General features: G+C 39.2%; 1 protein-coding gene across 2 annotated transcripts in view; it reads right to left on the reverse strand.

Annotated features, from left to right (window-relative positions):
* Window positions 1-2,147: 2,147 nt before the first annotated feature.
* The window catches only part of LOC143940335 (solute carrier family 2, facilitated glucose transporter member 11-like), a 70,614-nt gene continuing 48,019 nt past the window's right edge, over window positions 2,148-24,742 (reverse strand). For both annotated transcript variants that reach the window (XM_077461583.1, XM_077461585.1), the window contains exons 4-12: window positions 20,999-21,123; window positions 17,628-17,757; window positions 15,986-16,134; window positions 15,692-15,879; window positions 13,457-13,567; window positions 13,160-13,261; window positions 9,308-9,383; window positions 5,884-6,011; window positions 2,148-4,556 (exon numbers count right to left, since the gene is read on the reverse strand). In XM_077461583.1, coding sequence (XP_077317709.1) covers window positions 4,356-4,556; window positions 5,884-6,011; window positions 9,308-9,383; window positions 13,160-13,261; window positions 13,457-13,567; window positions 15,692-15,879; window positions 15,986-16,134; window positions 17,628-17,757; window positions 20,999-21,123 — 1,210 coding nt within the window. In that variant the 3' untranslated portion in view covers window positions 2,148-4,355. The remainder of the gene's footprint in view (window positions 4,557-5,883; window positions 6,012-9,307; window positions 9,384-13,159; window positions 13,262-13,456; window positions 13,568-15,691; window positions 15,880-15,985; window positions 16,135-17,627; window positions 17,758-20,998; window positions 21,124-24,742) is intronic.

Genomic DNA, 24,742 nt, shown 5'->3' on the forward strand with positions numbered 1-24,742 from the left:
CTGAATTTAAATGAAACCTGTAAATTAGACGCATGGAGTGAGAGGCTGTTTTACATTATAACACCTATATCTGACTGCCTTGTAAACTGAAAATTCCTTAAAACATGCCTGGTGTTACATACTGAGGGCTTTGTTCTGCACAGGAGATATGTTGCCTCCTCACCACTTGATTTAAACCCATGATTGGTGTGCAATGCACGCAATTTAGACAAAATAGTATGGCAATTACAAGTTTAAAACTGGCGTGAGGGGGCGACACTATGCCCAGTGATCTTTGACTTCTCCTGTGTTGTTCAGGTAGATCTCCACCGCTTTAAGGTTGCCTACCCCTGATCTACACATTGTGATATGTAATGGCCAAATCTGACAAAGTTGTTTTGGATAGATAATGACAGTCCATAGCACAGCATTGATGGAAATAAAAATGGCTGTTCAAAAGTCCATATCAGGCAGAATAGGAAGTAAAGATACATCTCCTCATGTCCTGCTACTTGAGGGCTTACTGCACTTTGCCCTTACGAAATAATGATCTGTAAACAAAATTTTCCTTTTGCCTCTATTACATGCTACAGCTTACTATTGTTTTAAATGAATAATTGCCCTAATATTAACCTAATAATATTGCACATTGTACCTCCAAATTAAGTGAATAATTATGAACATATAGCGAACCATACAAAATATAAGACATATATGAAATTCCTTCTGTGTAATGGTAACAATAAAGCAAATCTTTGCCAAAAGTAAAAGAATATCACATTCCACTGTATACAAACCAAAGTCTCTGCCAATAAATTCATATAAGTGGCACTAGATAATCAAGCCTTAATGAGTCTTCTGAGCAACAGATGTTTCATTCAGAGATTGCACTGCTGATTTCCATTTGTGAACTTCCAACTTTCAGCAGGCTTCCATAACATGAAAAACAAGGAACAGACAAGACCATTGCGCAGATAATATAACAAAGTGATCCCTATTTAGTTAGGGTGGACCTCACTCATGCTTCCCCACAGGATAGATCACATATGAAATGATCGGTTGCATACTGCATAATGCTGGGATCTCCTCATACACTGACAGTGCACACAAAACACTGCTGGTAACGTCATAGGCTTCTCCTCCCAACTAGTTTCATCACTAGACACATGACTTTTTCAAGGGCCCTTGACATTACCTGCAGTGTTTTGTGTGCACTGTCAGCGTATGAGGAGACTAAATAGGGATCACTTTGTTATATTATCTGCGCAGTGGTCTTGTTTGTTCCTTGTTTGTACACAGTGAACGTGATATTCTTTTACTTGTGGCAAAGGTTTACTTTATTGTTACCATTACACAGAAGGAATTTCATATATTTTGTATGGTTCACTATATGTTCATAATTATTCACTTAATTAGGTGGTACACTGTGCAATATTAGTAGGTTAATATTAGCGCAATTATTCATTTAAAACATTTTATTTTTGTGTACCAGTTCACATATATAATTGCAGCTATATTATTTAGTTATCTTTTATTATTTATTTCTCACATATTTTAATATTTACAGGCATACCCCACTTTTAAGTACACAATGGGATTTATTTACTAAAGATGGAAAGTGCAAAATCAGGCTCACTTCTGTATAGAAACCAATGAGCTTCTAACCCCAGCTTGTTCAATTAAGCTTTGGTAATAAAACCTGGAAACTCATTGGTTTCTACGCAGAAGTGAGCCTGATTTTGCACATGAGCGCTTTAGTATATTTTTGCACAGCTTACTATTCATTTCCACTTCCTCTTGTGATGTTATAAACAACTATGGAACAAATCCAATGATTTAAATAGCAAAACATCTATTTTTTTGGGTCTGGTTCCACTTCAAAGGCATTTAAAAGCAACAACTCCCCATGGGGTTGATTTACTAAAACTAGAGAGTGCAAAATCTGGTCTGGGTTGGTCTATCAGCTTCCAGGTTTTATGCCAAAGCCTAACTGAACAAACTGAAGTTAAAAGCTGATTTGCTGCCATGAACAGCTGCACCAGATTTTGCACTCTCCAGTTTTAGTAAATCAACCCCTATGTGTTGTGGGTGAACCCCTTGCTCTTTTGTTTTTCTTTGCAATGGTACATGCTGCACAAGCACTATATTCCCAGACAAAAATGAGAAAATCAAAGGGGAAATCTTTTATTCTTTATAAAGAGGTAAGGAAACAACATACTTTGCTCATCTCTTATAATTTAATTTCTGGAAATATGATAGAACATAATTAAAAGGAAGGGCAAATATAATGTACATTTACATTTGAATGTATTCTGATTATGGTAGAAAGGCAACATTGAGAATAAATATTAGGAATTTGAAGGAGTATAGACCTAAAGGCTAAATTCACTTTTTTTTCTAAATTACAACTCCCCTATGTACCAATATACCAATAATGTACCTCTGTTGCACAAAAATACAAGTTTTCATTGGTTTTGAAGACAAGGCCTACCTCCATCCATGGCTGTAGTTTGCAGATCATTTCAGAAACTTCCTTGTATAAACATAGGACAGTATGACCCAGGAAGGAGTTTTCTGGCTGTCCTCATTAGCACACCTTCACGCATCAACTAAGTTTTCACTGCACCTTGGCATTCCTCCATGTGTGAATTTGCCTAACTTCCCCAGCCTCCCTTCAGATGGGCTCAGGGTGCATGCCAAATTCCCTGGGGCCACATGCAGCCCACAGGACACCCCTGATGTAGTGCAAGAGCCTGCCTGATAGGATACAGAGTGATTGGATAGATGGTGTGTACTATTATTTCAGTAAATTTAAAGGAGATTGTACAAAGATTGTACAATCAGATTGTATAGTGTTGTGGATACATTTATACACCTAAATTTACCTATTTGCGTTTTCAGTGTCATTAATTGTTAACGGCACACCAAACACAGAAGCAAACACACATTTTGCCACAGGAAAAAACAGGTGACAAATGCAGTAAAAAAATTACAAAAATGTCCCATGAGCTACTTTGCCACATGTAGCACAGCCCATTGAAATCAATGGGCTACCCTATATACGTCACTGGAAAAACAAGCCAAAAAACATGCTCCACAAGCTCCATTGACATCTGTGTGTTTCCAAACGGATGGAAAACTGCACAGAAAATGTGCCCTTTGCCATGTGTTTCAGAAATGTGCATTGTGTTTGTGTTGTCATTACATGTTAAAGGCTCCCCAAGTGTGGTAAATGCACAGAAAACTGCAGTAATACTCCATGTTCCGCTCCACAAAAAAAGTTCTGGAGCTGGGGCGATTGTTGCGCATAGGTCAGCCCATTCAAGGGAATGGACTGCCCTATGCGTCATGAATGAAAACTCTCCAAAACACCCAAAACAAATGCATGCCGGGAATGTGAGTCTTCGCTATGTCGAGATGTGAACGAGGCCTGACATTTCAGGATCTCTGTCCACTGTCTCCTATGTACTTGTATAAAGATGGCCATACACTATGCAATCTGATTGTACAATCTCTGTACATTTACCTTTAGATTTACTGGAACTATGGAATAGAGGACACACCTGAAAAATCCATTCAATGTGTATCCAATCAGACAGGCCCTTGTACTACATAGCTGATGGGAGATCTAAAGGAGATTGCACAATCAGACTGTATAGGACAGTGATGGCGAACCTTGGCACCCCAGATGTTTTGGAACTACATTTCCCATGATGCACAGCTACACTGCAGAGTGCATGCGCATCATGGGATATGTAGTTCCAAAACATCTGGGGTGCCAAGGTTCACCATCACTGGTATAGGAAGTAGGTTGAAGATAGCATAGTAATAAGGGAGATGTGGTCTAGAGTGTAAATATGCCCTATCACACCCTCTCCTGTGATGCAACAAGGAAGTAAAGGCTTCCAGGAGATGACCTAACAGGAAGTGAATGCTGGTACAAGCTACAGGAAGTTATGCAATCTGAAAATCCATTCAAAGATACAACAAGAATGACAATATTCTAAATATCACATGGATAAGGTAAGTGAGACAAAAGAACACTGGGAGGGCTGGGCCAGAAATGGCATTGGAAAACGCTTCTATTTATTATGAAAAGTGAAATTCTGCCCGAAAAGGTTAACTTTTTCTTAAGTGATGCCCTGTTATACTATCCTATGTCAGGTTCTGAAAAAAATATAATGCAGGAAGACTTAATCCAGCAGAGGTCTTGACCCTTCCACCTAAATTCCAGTTCAAGTTTCAGTTTAAATGTAGTCAAGGTTAAAGTTTATTAAAGCTACAGAACAAAAGTAGGTGAATGTTCCACACCACTACTCTGTAATTTAAAAATTACATTAACATTTGATGCTACCATGGGAAACACTTTATCATCATCATAACATGGTGGATTTGATCTCTGTAGGTGCTATCCATCCATTTTGTTCTTCATGTGATTTTGCCCTGTGCTTCGTAAACTCCTCTGTGATTTCTAGAAGACTTTTTCCTTTGGTCTCTGGGAGAAAGAATCGAACGTACAAAGCGGTGCTGACACAAACACCCATAAACGGGATATAACAGAAGTGACCGAGGCCTTGCTGAAATGGAAAGGTAGAAGTCAGTAAGCAGAAAAGTACCAAATGTACTCAGAACAATGTGTGAGGAAAAGAGCTTGATGTGTACCAAGAAATTACAAGGATTAGTGCATGAGTACTATATGGAGCTAGCTAGAAAAATGTAAGAAGATGCATAGCAGAAGGGTGAGAGGAAGACTAAGGATCTCTGCAGAGAGAATGCAAGGTAAAAAGTAGTATGTCCAGACAATACAGAAGCAGTGGTAGAGGTATGCATTCATAAGATGAACTGTTATAGGTATGTTCAGAGAAAGTCACATTTGAAAAAAGATGACTATTCTTGTTCAGCACAAATAATAGGAACAGTAAAATGTGAACTTGCTAGACCCAGTGCTCAGTTAGCCTAATAACATGTAACATAACATCATGGTAATGCCAAAGTGTAAACTCACCAATGTATAGCCGTTACCATAATGATCCTTGCCACTCTAGACAATGAAGTTTCTATTCACGATAACCAACATTAGTCTGATACGTCATGATGTTCATATATGATAAGCCTAGGTTCGCACCATAAACTGCACAGGAAATGCAACACATTACTGTGCAATTCACATGAGATTCAGTGCAGTGTGATTTAAGCCCATTTATTTTAATAAAATCGGAGACAAATCATCACCACATCGGAGACAAATCATTCATGCACCAGTTTTAGAAATGCACTGCAACCAGATTGCATGGTCATTTTTTACCATGCGGTCCAGTGCCTGCAAATACACTGCTTGCGACCTGCATTTGCGGTATTGTTAACATTGCAGCGACACCCACTGTAGATCACAAAGGCAGTGCGATTTGAACGCGGTGCAGGAAATGCACATGGATCACAGTTTTCCCACGCCTCGTTCTAGTGTCAAACGGTGAAAGTAAAGAAATGTCATCAGCACACCAAGTATTCCTTTAAAGGGTCCAAAGCTTTATTTTGGTGGTCACAAGCTAAACATAAAAGAACCATGTGACCATGAAAATAAAGCTTTGAACCCTTTTGAGGAATTAAAGGTGTGCTGATAGCATATCTTCACTTTAATCGTCCACAGTTTTCAGTCTATGGTCATTACAGCACCCAGCATTACTGAACAGTCATTTTCTTGAATATGTACATGGCGAATATTGCGTTTGGACCTAGTGTAAATCGTGGCTAAAATGAACCGAAGGATAATTTGCCCCAAAGTCTCACATCACCAACATTGTAAAAATCTGCCTCCTGACATACTCTATTAAGTAAAATTATTAAACAAATTGTCTAGTAAGTGTGTTGACAAAAAAATTAAAAAAATTAATAACTCTCACTCACCACAATGAAGGGAAATGCTAACCCAACAATAAACAGCATAATCCAGATGAGGGAGCCGCAGATCATGTATGCAGCTGGGCGTGCCATTTGATCAAATATCTCTGCTGGCATGATTCCTGTGACCCCAGCTATTGTTCAGGAAGAAATAAGAAAATAGATTTGTAAACAAAAAATCACTATTTATTTGCAAATGTCCAATACTATACAAAAAGAGTGACAAAGGCATAAAGCTCCACTGACACAGCAAAAAAATAAAATAAATAAACATTATCGTAACAATGACAAAGTTTAATAAGGACCAAATATCATATTTAGAATAAAACATGACACAGGATCTAAAAGTCATATAAGACTTAAATAATATGGATAAAAAATACAAAAACAGTATAAACATACATCACCAAAATTTGTAGAAAAAGGGTCACAGCAAAAAAAAATAGAGTTGTTTGGAAACCCATATATTCCATTTAATAGAGAAATAAAGCATTCTGTCATTTCCATTAAAATGATAGTATCTATTCTATCAATAATTATGAAAAAAGGCATAACTGAAGATTTCTAATGTAAGACTATGGCCCACAGAGTGGCAACACATATGGGGTGGATGAGTTTTTTCTCATGGTGCAGGACCCCTGGAATGATTGCAAATAAGAGGCACATCAAAAGAGTCAAATGCAGGGTGTTTCCTGAAATGGTTGGGTGATACAAGAAATTTTATGTCATATTGGTTGTACTTTGTGGCAAGACCAGAAAATATAAACCAGTTAGCTCCTGGATGGATAGCCTCTAAAGCATAAATCTGATACATCGGTTAAGATAGCGTGAACTTTAGCTGGGGTATAGTATCATCTGATGAGGAGCTTAAAAGGGATTGTAAAGTCTTGTTTTTTTTCTATAAAAATAATAAACATGTTATACTTACCTGCTCTTTTGCAGTGGATTTGCACAGAGCTGCCCGGATCTTTCTCTTCTCAGGCCCCTCTTCTGTGCTCCTGTCCCCTTCTGTCGAATGCCCCCACAGCAAGCAGCTTGCTATGGGGGCACCTGTGCTGAGTCACAGCTCTGGATGCCCATTTAGACACAGAGCTGCAGCCTGGCGCTGCCCCCTCTCTCTCCTGTATTAAGATAAAAAATCTTCTGACTTTACAACCCCTTTAAGAGAAGTTACACTGATGGTCAGTAATTTAGTACATTTATGCAAATTATCGTGCATGTCTTCCCAGTCCTAAGGGAAAAAAGTGGGTGTTGTAGTCCACTTCTCATCTCTTCATATATGGGAGGGATTCAGGAAAGAGGCAGCTAATAAAGGAGCTATATAAATCAGAGGCCAATCCCTTTCCTCTGAAAAATCACAGCAAATTTGTTTGTATATGGTTGGTGAAGTTGGGGAGAGTACATAATGCCACCAGCTGGTGGGTGGTCATGTGGTGGAGATGTCAATCAAAAGACATAAATGTCAAGCCATCCTGAAGGGATGAACGGGTAGTCAAATTTATTTGTTTGTCACCAAGAGAAACCTCCAGCAGCAAGAAAAGTAACAACAAAAGCTGGATTGCCTAAGAAAGAGATCTGAGGAGAAATGGTAGAGGTTAAGTGTAATTTAGATCTGTGCAATGACCAGAGGAGAAACATTAAGAGAAGCTAAAGTGTCGTCAGAAAATAGTGGTTCGTGGCCCAATGTCCAAAAACTCTGAACAAGATCACTTCAAGAATATATATAAAAAATAAAAACAAACTAGAACTGTCAATATCCTACAAGGCACAAATGCTTGCATCTAATTTTTTTTCCTTGGCCGAGTTATTTTACAAGCTGGATGGAAAAATATGTGCCACGGGCTGATTTACTGAAGAAGCCAAGAATATGTGGACACAATAAATTGTGTGAAGATTCACTTCAATTATCCAATCATGTGGACAACAAATATGTAATTTTTCAATCTCGTGGTACCTATTAAACCAATATTATGTGATAAAAGTATATGTGTTAATAATTGTATTAATAAATATTGTAGGTGGCTGTAAATGCAATGTGCCACTGTAGCGCCTACCTCATTACCAGCTAATGCCTCTCAATACAACACCACCAATATGTGAACCTAGGCAATAATAAAACAAAATATATACTTCAACTTTTTATGTGGACAATATAAAAAAAAACTGTGAATCATCAGTTCTCTGAAGTTAAAGTCTAAACAGATAATTCCATGATTAATGAAAAACTGATGCGCATTCTCTCAGATTCTAATAAAACTCTTGCAAGTCTAGGAGCCCTGGCTCACATACGCTAATCCAGAAATTCTTATCTCCAGGCTTACTGTCTACAAAAGAGAAAAAAGAGGACAGACAGCTGACTTGACCCCAAGTTCCTACTACCACCTTTTCCTTGCCTTCTCCCCCTCTAACTCCTTCCCTGTTTCCCCCCTCATTTCTGTATGATCCTCCCCTCTTATCTACTTATCTTATCTCTTATCTACTAACCCCCATCTCCATACTTATGCTATCCACTCCACTCTAACCAGACTTGGGGATACTCGCCAACATATACTCATTGGTCTGTAAGCACATTTTAAGCCTAACTTTCCAGATAATGTAACCACTGAATTAATCTCCCTGAAAGTGGTAATCCCTACAGTCCAACCATGTCATTCTACCATCATATTGAAAGGTCCACTCTGACCAAGTTTCCTATACCAAGTACCAAATCTCTGCATTTTTTTAACAGCAAAGTATTTTTATTGCATGACAACCACTGTCCTTTTTACCTCATCATTTGTTTATTACATGCACTATTTTTTTTAAAACTGAACAAGAGCTACTGAAATGCAAAATACAATACATGGACATTGCTTGATGGTTATATCTGAGTGCCGACATCTACCAGGGCCTGCACATACTGCTTTTTTATTGAAATAGTGAACTAGTACCTCCCAATCAACTGTGATTTATTATTGGTCAAAACCCTCCTCATCACCCTGCAGGCTGGGAGGTATGAAAGGTTGACAAAGGGGATCATGGCATAAGCATAAGAGCTGTGCTTCCTCTTTCTGATAATACAGGGCCACTGATTAATCATGCTATAGAAGAGCTACCTAAATTAAATAGAAGAGTACTGAGTTCCTGGAGAATTTCTTTCACAGAAGTCATATAGGTGGTTTACTACAAATGAGAAGGCAATAGGTTCACTTTCAGTAGAATTAATCTTCCTTACATTGTTTTGTTATGTCCTAACTGCCTATTGCAATATTTTGTAGATACCTGTACAAAAAATAATAATTTATATACACCAAAAAATGTATTGGCTGTTCACGAAGTCTGAAAATGTAAAAACAGATGACGCTTTGTATATTTGGACTTAAATAAAGGTCATTGTTTTTTTTCAATGAGAGTTGAAGATTGACATCAACATTTATAGCTCTGTATATACCTGGACCAATGCCAAAGCTCAGGATGTAGGCAAAAATGCAGACCATGCTAAGGTATGGCATCCAGCTGACTTTTTCCTGGAAAGCAAAAAATGGAATTTACAAATTAAAAGATACTTTAAACATTAAATTGACACATTAAACATAACATTCAAAACAATATGGCAACCTGGAGGCCTTCTGTACACAGATGGTGTACAGAACTTCCCCAGAAATTTAATTTCCTACTTGTGTGATTGGCCTACTGACTTTCCCAGAAGTCTGCACTAAGATACAAGTCTAATTTTAGGCAGCCTCTGCAATGGGATTTTTTGAGATACTCACTAAGGGTTTATTACTTCTAAAGGAAACTGAAACTTTCCTCATTAGAACACTGCAAATGCATCTGCTGAACAAAGACACTGCCATTCAGGAAGCAGCCTTCCAAGGACATAGTGGAACATACAGCTTTTTGTTAAAGTGGCTGTAAAGGTAGACAGTGTTTTAGCTTAAAGTGATAGTAAGTAAAAACATTTTATAAAAAAAAAAAAAAAAAAAATCACAAACATGTCATACTTACCAGCAGCCCGGATCCTTCTCTTCTTGGGTCCCCCACCGGTGTTTTGGGCCCATCCCCCTTTGCGAGCCAGCTCTCTGTGTCCATAAGACGCAGAGCGCGGCTCAGCCTGCCCCCTGCTCCCGCCTCACTGGCTGCAATTGACAGAAGCGGGAGCCAATGTCTCTTGCTGCTGCATCTCAGCCAATCAGCAGGAAGAGACCTGGGAGAGCCTCGGGTCTCATGCACATTGCTGGATCGAGACTGGGCTTAGGTAAGTATTAGGGGGGCTGAGGGGGGAATTACACACTGAATGTTTTTTTACCTTTATGCGGCTTACTCTGCTCTCTCTCTCTCCTCACAGGGCACATAGCAGGTGGCTCCTGCTGTCAATCAAATCCATTGCTGACATTGTTTGCGTCTATAAATCTAGACAGTGCAGCGGCTTCCTATGGTGGCACATCGAAAACAAGAAGAGCCAACAGTACTTGTGGGGGGACCCGAGAAGAGGAGAATTGAGGCTGCTCTGTGCAAAAAAAATTTTTGCACAGAGCAGGTAAGTAGACCATGTTTGTTATTTAAAAAACAGTAGGGTTTACAATCATTTTAAGAACAGAAACTGATAGGACTCTGCTACAATGTTTGTTAACCCCCTCACGCCAGCTATACACAAACATGTGGCCCCACTAGACTGGGCTTTTTTCTGTGGGGCCACATATTTGTGTATCTCCCTTTTGTGCTGGGAGAGCGCCACACAGCATGCTCTCAGCAAAGATATCGGGGTCTCACGGACAGCCCCGGGCCCTGTACTAACAATCGAGACCTGGAACTCCAGATTCCAGGTCACCTGATCAGTGTGATATCCTCTGATTGATCAGCCACTGTGAAACCCATCCCTGTTTTTGTTCTCTGTGAATGGATGAGAGAAATGCATCATATCTCTTTCTCTCCTTGCAGAAAAAAAAGTGTGTAAAAAAATTAAATAATAATAATAAAAAAATGTAATACTGAAGCCTTTTCTTATGAAGAAAAACATCCAAGCCAGGCTAAATTTTGCAAAAACACATCTGGTGTCTCCAAAAAAGATGTGTGGGAAAATGTGTTATTTATGGTCTGATGAAACCAAGGTTGAACTTTTTGGCCATGATTCCAAAATATATTTGTCGCAAAAACAACACTGCACATCATCAAAAGAACACCATACCCACCGTGAAGCATGGGGGTGGCAGCATAATGCTTTTGGGCTGTCTTTTCTTCAGCTGGAACAGGGGCCTTAGTCAAGGTAGAGGGGAATATGAATAGTTCCAAATACCAGTCAATACTGACACAAAACCTTCATGCTTCTGCTAGAAAGCTGAACATGAAGAGGAACTTTATCTTTCAGCATGACAACAACCCAAAGAATACATCCAAAGGAATGGCTTCATCAGAAAAAGAGTTTTGAAATGGCCCAGCCAGAGCCCAGACCTGAATCCAATTGATCTGAAGAGGGCTGTACACCGGAGATGTGCTCGCAATCTGACAGATTTAGAGTGTTTTTGCAAAGAAGAGTGGGCAAATTTTGCCAAGTCAAGATGTGCCATGCTGATAGACTCATACCCAAACATTATTTTTTATTAATACTTCCTCCACCTAATTTCAGTGTGTTGTTCAACTGAGTTGTAAAGATTATAGGTCAAATTAAAGGTGGAAAATGTTCTTTAACCCCCCTAGCGGTAATCCCGAGTCTGGCTCGGGTTGGGATTTTACTAACAGGAGCGGTAACCCCGAGCCAGGCTCGGGATCGCATCGCTGGATGCAGGGGAGGACAGAGGGAGAGTTACTTACCTTGTCCCCTGGATCCAGCGATGTCCTCTGCACTGTGTGATCGAGCTGTCCTCCGCTCGATTCACCGTGCCGAATGCCGCCGAGCTCCGTTCCCTGCGACGTTACGGCGCACGGGAGCGGAGAACGGCGGCAAATTCAAAAAAGTAAAAAGACACAAAACACACAGCACTGTAATCTTACAGATTACAGTACTGTATTAAAAAATACACACCCCCTTTGTCCCTAGTGGTCTGTGCAATGCCCTGCATGCACTTTTATATTATAAATACTGTTTTTTCTGCCTGGAATTTGGAGATTGTCCATAGCAACCAAAAACTGTCCCTTTTTCAGTGTTTTAGGATTTGATTACATTATTGAATATTTTTTATTATTCTTTATTATATTATAAACTTTATCATACCCGGGATGTCTGCTAGACTCTGGTTTGAACAGATTTAAGAGAGTTATTCCTAAGAATTACAGGACTACAATATAAAACGCCAAATTTCCATGCAAAATAATTGTACCACTTTTAGCACCTAAAACCAGACTGAATCATACCGCCAGGGAGGTTAATGATTTATCTGTTTAATTTGTGTACATCACAGAAACCTGACATTTTAACAGTGGTGTGTAGACTTCTTATATCCATTGTAGGTCTGTGTTGAGGTCAAGGTCAGGGTCAAAGGTCAAGGTCGGTATTATTATTTTTTGTATCATTGTCAATTTGTGTCAGTGTGTTTTAAGCCCCGTACACACTATCAGATTGTCTGCTGAGTTTTTCCTTCAGATTTACCAAAACCATGTAGTAGAAGGGCCTGCCTGATTGCATACACATTGAAACTCCTAAGGTTTGACCTCATATTATATGGTTTTGGTAAATCTGAAGGAAAAACTCAGCAGACAATCTGATAGTGTGTACGGGGCTTTTGGTAGGATAAAGAAAATGCAAGATGGGCACTATTGTTTTTGTGCTGTACTACGGGTACAAACAACAACAAACATACACATATGTGGTTTCACTGTGATCGCCAGGAGCAGAAAAAATTGTATTTGTTTTTTTTAACTATTTTAGGCCAGTTTTCCTTTGATAAAAAAAAATTAAAAATTAGGGAGATATCCATTACCATTTACCATCAAAAGAAAGGCCAATTTGTCCTGAAAAGGTATATTTCATCTGGATGCACAAAGTAGTTGTGATGATATGTATGGTTTTACTAACACATGTCAAAGTTTCAAAATTGTGCTTAGGTATTTAGATTTGTTTTACCCTTAGGCACGAAGGGGTTAAAATCCTTGCAATGTAAATTGATCACTCAGAGGGGAATATTTTTTTTCAGCAAAAGTGGTATTACTCTTTAACACAAGTCAAAATTAGGCATACTTCATTTTTCATAAAAGGTTCTTACAACCCACAACAACAACTAATGCATTGTTTGTTTAGATATTGAAATTGTATACAGGATTATGAACGGTAAAAAATCTGCTAAAAGAATATGCGCAGAGTTGGTACCTGCTGAGATAAAGCGACCATAAAAACCACAGCCCACACCGACATCATGCTGTATCCTCCCATCACTAGAGCCCGACGACCAACACGGTCAATAAATAAAGTCTGAAAAATTATTTACAGACAAAAAATAAGCAACAAACAAATAAAATGGCACAAGCACTAGATATATATTTGCATAGGTACACAATAAGTTATTATAACATGTTTTGCATAGACAGCCATAGACCTTAACAGCATAATTTCAGATTAAACAACGTTTTATTTGTAAAATCAATTATTTGGCATCAGGATACTTACACAAGTGAAAGAAGTAATGAGTTCACAGCTCCCTGTGCCAATAACAACATAGGGTATTTTCTCTGGGGGTATCCCAGCTTCATTAAATATATAGGATGCATAAAAATACATCTGGGGAGAAAAAAAACAAGGACATGGCAACTAACGCGGGAGAAAGGATAAAGCATAATAAAGTAATAAAGAATGAAGATGGGAAAGGAGGGAGAAAGTGAAATAGAATATACATATAGCAAATCGTACTTATTCACATTCAACTTGACATGTTCTCGAATTTTTGTTGTCCATCTAAGCAGTTTCTTCAAATTCAGCTACTACAAGCTATTGCATCACCTTGATAAATTGGAATATTCACATCCAACATACACATAAGATCTGATTTACTAAACATTTTGTGTGTACACCTGCAAACTGTATTATCACAGTATTTACATAAACCGCTACGCATGCAAATACACAGCCTAGCATATACTGTATATGAACGATCTGACAAGTGGAGTGTGCTATGTATGTTCTAGTGCCAGAGTGTATGGCAGCTAAGCCAATGTGTGCCTAAAATGTTAAAGTGATTTTCTATGTTTTTGAACCTTGCCACCATTAGTATTATTATATTTCAATATTGTTATTAGAAGTAACAAAAACACAACAGTAGAAAATGTTGCAGAAAAAGCAACATGAGTTTCTTAGGTTGCCATAAAAATAAGAACAAAAATACCCCTTAGTATTCTTAAATGTGCATACCACGGGGAAATAAAACCACGTCAAGTGTGCACAGTTACCATGAAAAAGACTGTGAAAACCCCAATTTTTAGAAAAATCTAAATGAACTGGTGGTAAATGGTGGTGCTGTACTGTGTATGCATGTATCTCTGTGCATATGTGCATATGTGCATTAAAGCACCAGCCCAAAGTATAAAAGAGTCCATAAACTGATATTTGGTATGGAAATTCTAATTATAAATACTGTAAATACTGTAAATACATATGCTAATTTTTTTCTGACAGCATAGCTTTTCGCTCTTACTTTCATACCAGTTAGCCTGGGGATTGCACATTTTATTACTTAGCGAGTTGGTAACATTTGTTTTTAATTCATGTTGAATTATTTTTAGGTAAACTGTTGACTTGTGAATTTCATACACCTTCTAGGAACAAAATGCTCAAAAGCAGCATAATTTGGATGCCCATAGCAAATTAGGAACACATCATACACTGTGAACATCAACTGGGTCACAAATGCTGTGTGCATACATCCGCACATGCATGTAGGCCTGCAATGCAAATACCATAACAATTTATGCCTGCCCTTATTCATTTGCTTTGGAAAATCAGGACCATGAAAATACATATTCCATGCATATACATAATTAGTGTGAAAATTCAATACATCCAATCAACGGTCCCATAAACAGCTGGTGTTCGATATGGAACTTAATTCTTTGCAATATTTACTCAACAACTTCTCCGATGACTTCTGCTCCACCACCATGAGAAATGAAGACTCTTACCAAAGAGGTTGGACCCCGCAACCTGCAATATACAGTAGAGGTAGTTTGCTAAATTAACAATATAGGTCCTCTCCTAAGCAGTAGATGGCATCTCCACTGCAGAATCTTAATAGAGTAAATATCACTCTAATCCATACAAAAGGTAGAAGAAGGTTCAGCATAGTGCAATTAAATAAAACCACTTTTTTTATTAAGTAAATACCACTCAAAAATAAATGTATAAATAGGCAGTATGTGTATCCCCATGCCACTCGTTCTAGCCATGGGACTGAGCAGTGAGGAGTTCAAACGCATTAGTAAGAGTTTACAGGATTCCATTTTTTTGGTAACAGTCTTCATTACTCACGGTGGTGACGTGGATGTCATGAGAGTAGTTACTGAGTGAACATTGGCAGGGATCAAGTATCATATTGATTCCCCTTTATTGTTTATGGGATGTTTTGGACTTTTTTCACATGTAGCAATATTTAAAAGGGACAGTGCAGCATTTTTCTGAGAGGTGTACTCATCATAACCCAAACACAATGGGCAAGTTAGTTATTCACCTTAGATATTTTTGTACTGTTATAGCAAATATGAATACAGACCGATATACAGTACTTACAAAGAAGGTATGCAACTCATATACTGCGTGTTCTGTTTTATATATACTTAAAGAATAGAATGGTCCAAGGAAAAAAAAAATGCACATAATTTAAACCAGGAAATGTATTCACAAATTTAGACTTACGGAATCATTTCCACACAGTTGCATGGCACTGCTGAGCACTACTATAGTAAGAAGCTGCGGTCGTAGTAATGGATCCCGGACTAGGCTAAGCAGATTCTTTGGCTTTTGACCTTTGATGGCTGCCTGCTCTGCCAACATCTCCTCCATCTCATCGCTAAGATTGCAGTGCCCACGCAGCCGCTGTAATGCTGCAAAGAAATTAATTTCAGAAAGCAGTATCTCAAATATGTGGCAGAAGTTTTCTGAAATGGCAAAATATCCTAGAAGTTAATGCAGTGTCCTCAAGATACTCACCAGAGACACAGGAATCCCTGTCATTCAAATCTATTAACAAGTATCGAGGACTCTCTGGAAGCCATGGAAGGACCAGAACTTGAAGAATAGCAGGAATAACATTGCTAGCTAATAGAAGAGGCCAGGTTTCTTCACTGCCAAGTACCTCCCTAGGAGATGAAACCCAAGACAATTATATCCTAGAGATGCCAGCAGTGACATCTCTCTCCCCAAGATCTACCTTTCTTTCTGCCCAATTAGAATTCCCCAAAGTTCATAATACAAAAGAAATAAGAAATTTGACAAGCAGAGAAGGTGGCCCAGTTGTGCAGACCTAAAAACACAAAATGAAAAGCCTGTGTCACTGTGGTCCTCAAAAGAAGATACATGTAGATAGTTTCAGCTAAAATATCAGCGTTGGGTGCATTGCACCTTTAATTGTTGTTTTAAAGCCAAATTCTGGGTAAATATAGTAATTGCACAACTGTTTAAAAAAAAATACCAAAGAAACCTAATATGTACTTGAAACATTACAAGTATAAATATCTGAATCTCTTCCTATATTAGAGAATGAGAGAGGGTGGACATGCACTGTTAACCATTCAGAGCTCTACATTGCTCAGTGCTGTCAATCTAACACTGGTAGCTTGCTGACAGTGATAGGATTACTTTTACATTAAAGTTAGGAGCTGGCTGAAGAAAACATATACAAGGTCAGCCATGAGCTTTTTTTAACCACGTCAGCCCCAGAAGGATTTACCCCCTTCCTGACCAAGCCCTTTTTGCAATACGGCACTGTATCGCTTTAACTGACAATTGCGCGGTCGTGCGACACTGTACCCAAACAAAATTGACATCCTTTTTTTCCCACAAATAGAGCTTTGTTTTGGTGGTATTTGATCACCTCCCTAGGTTTTTTTTTGCGCTATAAACAAAAAACGAGCAACAATATTTTACTATCATAAATAACCCCCAAAAATATATATAAAAAAAAAATGTCTTCCATAGTTTAGGCCTAGTAATGGTGGCGATCTGCGATTTTTATCGTGACTGCAACATTGGGGCGGACAGATCGGATACTTTTAACACTATTTTGGGACCATTGGCATTTATACAGCGATCAGTGTTATAAAAATGCACTGATTACTGTGTAAATGTCACTGGCAGGGAAGGGGTTAAACACTAGGGGGTGATCAAGACGTTTACTGTGTTCCCTCAGCATGTTCTAACTGTAGGGGGGGTGGGCTCACTAGAACATGACAGGGATCACTGGGAGCAGTAGATCCCTGTCATGTTTCTAGGCAGATCAGGGAAATGCCTTGTTTACATAGGCATCTCCCCATTCTGCCTCTTCGTGCCATAATCACGGGCCACCTGCGGACATCGAGTTTGCGGGACTCGCACGCACACTCCTGCGGTGTGTGCGCGCCCGCTAGCCGCGGATGACGCAGCAACGTACGGGTACATCGTTTTGCGCACCCGTGCCACTTTGCTGATGTATATCGGCGCGAACCGGTTGGCAAGTGGTTAAACACGTCAGTCTCTGCAAGTACTATATGTCCACAGAACTGAAATTGTTAAAGAGTGTATTCATTTGCTAGCTTTGAAATTAAGAAAAAAATGTAGGTTCTTGACAGTGATCACAGTTGCACCACTGTGTTACCTGATTCCCACCACTTGCCCCATCACCAGTCCAAAGGCAGTAAAGACAGCAGAGGACAGGGCTACTGTGCCACGGAGCTTCTTGGGGGCACTTTCTCCAAGGTACATCGGCTGGACATTCATGCTGACACCTGAAAAGGAGGTGATAAAATTACACTGCTATTTTTTACTTTTTATAAACAAAATCTGAATATACATACAGTTGAACTGTGACAACACTGAAGAAATTACAGTTTTCTACAATGTAAAGTAGTGAGTGTACAGCTTGCATAACATTGTAAATTTGCTGTCCCCTCAAAAAAACTCAACACACAGCCATTAATGTCTAAACCGCTGGCAGCAAAAAAGAGTACACCCCTAAGTGAAAAAAAATGGCCAAATTGGGCCCAAAGTGTCAATATTTTGTATGGCCACCATTATTTTGCAGCACTGCCTTAACCCTCTTGGGCAGGAGTTCACCATGTTTAAACCTCTGGCAAGAAAAGTGGGTACACCCCTAAGTGAAAATGTCCAAATTGGGCCCAATTAGCCATTTTCCCCCCTCGGTGACTCGTTAGTGTTACAAAGTCTCAGGTGTGAATGGGGAGAAGGTGTGTTCAATTTGGTATTATTGCTCTCACTCTCTCATACTGGTCACTGAAAGTTCAACATGGCACTTCATGGCAAAGAACTCTCTGAAGATCTGAAAAAAAGAATTGTTGCTCTACATAAAGATGGCCTAGGCTATAAGAAGATTACCAAGACCCTGAAACTGAGCTGCAGCACAGTTGCCAAGACCATACAGTGGTTTAACAGCTCAGATTCCACTGAGAACAGGCCTCGCCATGGTCGACCAAAGAAGATGAGTGCACGTGCTCAGCGTCATATCCAGAGGTTGTCTTTGGGAAATAGATGTATGAGTGCTGCCAAAATTCTACGGTTTTGTTGTAGGAAAGTCCGATTGTGTGTACAAGGCATTAGCCAAATACAATGGGCAAGTGATTAAACTTCAATATTTTTTTAGAGCACAGTGACAACAGATATCTATCTTTGGCTTGTTCAATTAAAGCAGAGTTCCACCCAAAAGTACCCAGCTTCCATTTCTGCTCGGAATGCCACAGCAAATTCTCCACTCTCCCTCCCTCCCTGCAAACTTCTGGGACAGGCCACAGGTCCCAGAAGATTGCCCAGCTATTCAGGACGCGCAGCGCGACTCATGCATGTGCAGTGCGCCCACGGCTGTGAAGCCGCAAGCTGTCACAGCTGGGTGCCCATTCTAGTGATGATGGCGGCGGGGAGAGGACCGAGGCTTTGGGCAGCCACATTGCTGGACCAAGGGACAGGTGAGTGTGTGTTTATTACAATTCAGCATCTAAAATTTTTGTAGCTGCTGACTTTTAATAAGCACAGAAATGGCTGGAAGTCCTCTTTAAGCTTTAAACATGAAATATAGAAGCTGTTTGGTTACTATTTACAGCTGTTCTAGATTCAGTCTGCTCCAGTTTTGATAAATTCTCCACTGCGTGTTCTGCGTTATACATTGTACATAGCTAGAAAATGCACTGGTGCCAAAGAAAAAAAAAAAAAAAAAAGAAGACGCTTGATCATTTTCTCAGCGACAATGGTGTAACCCTTCTCTACTCCACTCTATGCTAAATTATTTTTTAAAAATCGTCTTTACATACACTTTAATGTAGCATGCTGAATGTTGACATGGGAGTTGCACAAGTTGGCAATATTTTTTTCTTAATTTTTTCTTGTTCAATAAATTTTTATTAACGTTTAAGCATAAACTAATGCCCTGTACACATGGTGGGACATTCCGATGACAAAATCCGTTGGATTTTTTAGACTGATTTTGGCCCAAACTTGTCTAGCATACACACGGTCGCACAAAGTTGTAGGAAAATCCAATCGTTCAGAACGAGGTGATGTAAATCACGTACGATGGGACTATAAAGAGGCCAGTAGCCAATAGCTTTCTTCTTGTAATTTATTCTGAGCATGCATGGCACTTTTTCCGTTGGAATTGTCTACACATGATCGGAATTTAAACAATTGGATTTTGTTGTTAAAAATTTTTAGATCCAGCTCTCAAACTTTGTGTGTCGGAAGTTCCGATGGAAAAAGTCAGATAGAGCCCACACACGATCAGATTTTCCGACAACACAATCCGATCGCACATTTTCCGTTGGAAAGTCCGACCGTGTGTACAGGGCATAACACGTGTACATATAAAATTCATACAACATAACATAGTTCACAGGGCTGTAGCTTAAAAAGAAGATTGGAATCAGTAAAGGCCCAAATAGGGAATTAAACATGTATGTAACAAGTAATGTAGACTCAGTAGCCTCTCAATCAGGGAGTCAAGATATAATAGGTTAACTGGAAAATTTTCCAACATAATGGATCATGAAGAAAGTGTCTTGAAGAAATTACTGGATGCTTACGCAAAAAAAACAGTGCAGGCAGATTGCATGTTTACTGAAACATTGAGGTTTTCTTACTTTAACATTAAGTGCCTGCTCACACTAGTGCGATGCGAGAACCCTGAGAATCCAGTGCGGGTTCCCGCATCGCACCTGAATCGCACACTGGTTTACACTGAGATCTGCAAACGGCTGCAGGTGTCAATGTAAAGTTAATGACACCCCCAGATTGGTCAGCAGATTGCCTCTGCGAACTGTGAAATGGTGCAATAATCAGATCGCATAAGTGTGAACACCCATGCGATCTGATTCCAGTGCGCATCGCACAGACGTTGCATGTGATCTGAACAGCAATGTGGTGCGAATCACATGCGATGTCTGGCTTCGGACTAGTTTGAACTGGGCCTTAATGTTTATGCAGAGCACACGTTCAAATGGTTATATGTAGTTTAATGTGGAATTTGTAGGGGACATCCTTTACAGCTTATTTGCATTACAGGTAAAAAAAAACATCACTTTTCTCAAGAGTATGGATTTATGCCTAGTGCACTGTGCAGGTACAAGCAAACCATAGAGACATACAAAGGAGGAGAGGGTAGTGATGAATATTATGTTCCAGCAATCTCATTTAATGCCTAAAGACTGTTGCTGGAATTCAACATCTTGCCAAATAATTGAATGAAGTAACCTAGTAACAAGTATAACTAACCATATGGTCATATTCGCTGGTGATGAGGCCAGAAGAAAAATAGTATGTCAAGTTTTGTCCTCTATTATATAAATATACATTATTTCTGCTGATCTTTGCTTAAACAATATACTGGATAGCTGCTTAAAAATGTGATGGTTTAGGTACTTCATATTAAAGACACTATTGACTGAACCTTCCCGGTCATGTGCTGACATATTAATATTGTTAGTAATGCTTTTTTTTCTACCTTGCATGTCATAAATTATTTACCTGAATTCACCCCAGCTAATATTCTTCCCAGTATGATCATCTCAAAAGACTTGGCAAGTTGGCTGAAACCACAGAGGACAGCGGACAGGACAATGAAAATGTTATTGATAAGCAGAGACTTCTTTCTGTAGAGAGAATATACTACTGCATAAGAATGCGCCAGCTTTATTTTGGAAAGACAATCTCAAATTTATAGCAAAGACACAACGTTCATTATATTACATTTTGCAAATCCTTGTGTGGTTATTTCTAATGCCATGTACACACGACTGGTTTTCCCATCGGAATAAACTCCGAAAGTTTTTCCGACAGTTTCGCTGAGACTGTCTTGCGTACACACGATCACACCATCGTTAAGAACGCGGTGACATACAACAGGACTAAAAAAAAGGAAGTTCAATAGACGCTAGCCAATAGCCTCCGTCTCGTACTTGCTTCAGAGCATGCGTTGTTTTTGGTCCATTGGAAACAGCATACAGACCAGCGGTTTTCCAGATAGGAATTGGTTCCATCGGAAATATTTAAAACATGTTCTGTTTCTGAGTCCGTCAGAATTTTCGTTAAAAAAAAAGTCTGAAGAGGCATACACACGATCGGAATGTACGATGAAAAGCTTCCATCTGACTTTTTCTGTCTGATATTCCGCTCGTGTGTACGCCGCATTAGCCTCTGTGCAGGATGGAGCAACAGATTTTCTTTAAGACTCCCATCCCCAGAAGCACATACTTGCCCTTCTTTCACTCCCCCAATCTATTTCATCGGCTGCAGAGAAATACCCAATACTTTCAGGTATAGAGTAGCATGAGACTTGTTCCAATACATCTGATGTGACAGCATTTGTGGTTGGTCATTGGCTCAGTTCTGTCACATGGAACGAGACCTCTCAGCCCTGTGTAAGCTCCCACTAGAGCATGGTTCTTCAAACTACGGCCCTCCAGTTGTTCAGGGACTACAATTCCCATCATGCCTAGTCATGTCTGTGAATGTCAGAGTTTTACAATGCCTCATGGGATGTGTAGTTTCGCAACAGCTGGAGGGCTGTAGTTTGAGGATCCCTGCACTAGAGCAACTCTGAACTTAAAAAAGGCCTTCTTTCCTCCACTTCCAAGGGGCAGCTGAGCAGCAAAGGAAAGGTGAGTATACAGAATGCCACTGGGAAGGTTGGCAATATAGCAAATGTTTTGTTTTGTCCTGCATTGTACATTTTTTGGCTAAAATATAAAATCCCAAATATGAAATATATATACGTTCACCGTTTTACTTTTATGTGTGAATTTGTTTAGCGACTGTTGCAATTTCAACACCAGTCTGCTACACTGCAGAGACAAGAAAATCTCTCTATAGGTAAAAAAAATGTATGATTCTTGTGAGCTGCCACACACCCAGGCAATTAATAAATAAAAATAAAATAAAAATGAAAAACAGCTGCCAGCACACCCTCCACTTCCTTAAAGTGAGATAACACAAATAATATACTGATAGTGCAGCACTATTGTTAAAGTGCAAGACTGTCATAATATATATATAAAACAGCCACAATCATATTTGATAAATGTCTCCATAAAAAATATACGCAAAAAAAGTGTGTTTATGTGCATAAAAAGATAGTTTCAGTTACTCTGTGCACAATATACTACGCAAATGCGCAAAGTTGTGATACTAAAACAATCTCTAATAAATATCTTAACCCTTTTCTCTTAATTATGTGCCTCCTCCACCATTTAAGATGTACGCTCACCTTAGTACAGTATATAATACGCCCTTAAGACTTATCCTAACACATATGATCCGAAAATCGGACGAAAAATAGCACTTTCGACACGATCGTATGATAATTGGATCGTTAGTACAGAGCTTTCGAGAGCCAATCACGACAGTTTATCCAATATTATTCAATCGGACAAGTGCGAAAATTTTCCTCATACGATACCAGATCATACATTTTAGTTTAGTCAGTACAGTTGTTGTCCGAAAATACAATACAAATACACTACAACACATGACATCGCTTCCGTTTTTTTTTCCTGTCGTATGAGAATTTTCGTGAATTTAGTTACCTATTAAATTTCTACTTGCAACTAGTAAACAAAAAAAGTCAGACGATCTGTCGTCCAATTTTTGGATCGTGTGTACGGAGCATTAGTCTTATATACTGATCCTTAATGGGTTAATTGTCAGCATGCCCCACAATTCTCACTCTGTATACAGCAATCTCCAGTTCGATAGCTCAATATGATCATGCAAAATAACAAGGGTATACGATAGTGCTTTATCGTTTTAAAAAAACATTTATTTGTTAAAAATGTGCCAAATTAACACTCACATTGACATCATAGAACTTAAGCATAAGTAGTGTAATCGTAGCCAAAGTAATTACTTGCCGCCAGTCCTGCAGTACCGACAATTAGCCCTTGTACACACGGTCGGAAATTCTGAACCACAAAATCTGACGGATTTTTGCCAACGGATTTTGTCCGAAACTGGTGTTGCATACACATGGTCGGACAAAGTAACGTGATGACGTTCGTTCATTATGACGGGACTACGTTCAGGCTAGTAGCCAATAGCTTTGGTCTCGTAATTTGATCTGAGCATGCGTGATCAAATTACAAATTGGTCTGAGCACACTTTGTCCGATTGGAATTCTCTACAAACGATCGGACAAAGTCCGATCGGATTTTGTTGTCGGAAAATTTTATATCCAGCTCTCAAACTTTGTTGGTCGGACATTCCGACGGAAAAAGTCAGATGGAGCCCACACACGGTCGGATTACCCGACAACGCGGTCCGATCAGACATTTTCCGTCGGAATGTCCGACTGTGTGTACAAGGGCTAAGAACACTCACCCATGGCTCCTACACTGCCCTGCACCTCTGCATCAGCCTCTCATGTCCCACCTACATGTTTCGTCACATTCCATGACTTCCTCAAAGAGATATGATAGGCTGATGCTATTCCCATCATATTTATAGTCCTGGACTCTGCCATTTTCTCATAGCCCATTGATCTAGAATGCTGTTGTAATTTCCCCTTTGTTTATTTCTATCCACGGTGCCACCATTTTAATGTGGTTTACATATCACTATTTTGTTGTGGATTACTACCATATACCCCTATGCACTTATTCTCAGAGTAAACCATATGTGCATAACTCTACAATTCTAGTTGGCACTAAAATATTCAAACTAAAAGCATCACATCACATATTAAACCAATAAATCAAAGAAAGAAATCAAAGAAAATCCCTCTGCTACTTTCTAATTAACATTTTTGGAGGTGAAGAGGTGATGTGGGAAGCTGCATTGCTGAATCTAGAAATAAGTGAGTCACCTAAAAAATAGCCAGGAAAAGGAGGAAGACTGCAAAGGGATCCACAGGGGCCTGGAAAGGATTCTTCTACAAGGAACGCCCAGGCATTTTAACAATTAAATAGAATTGTTTATTATAAACAATTCAACCCTAATTATATAAAACTGATTTTTTTTTTTTAGATTAATTGTTTATGCATTCTCTTTAGCAGTTTCCTTGGTGTTCAACTTTAAAGTATATTAATTTAACGAGCTCGAGATAAATTTAAAGGCCCCTGCTGAACCAGCCCTGCAAACACCTCCTGAATTGAGAAAAGTCGATTTAAAAAATGGACTGATCCTGATGAAAATTATTATCCGAACAGCAACTGCTTCCCACAGTCACTGCTCAGCAGCATCCCTGCACTCAAGCAGCTGTGGGTGCAGCTGTTACCC

Source organism: Lithobates pipiens, unplaced genomic scaffold, assembly GCF_037356315.1.
Source record: "Lithobates pipiens isolate NorthernLeopardFrog02 unplaced genomic scaffold, aLitPip1_a1.2 Scaffold_3, whole genome shotgun sequence".
NCBI lineage: Eukaryota > Metazoa > Chordata > Amphibia > Anura > Ranidae > Lithobates > Lithobates pipiens.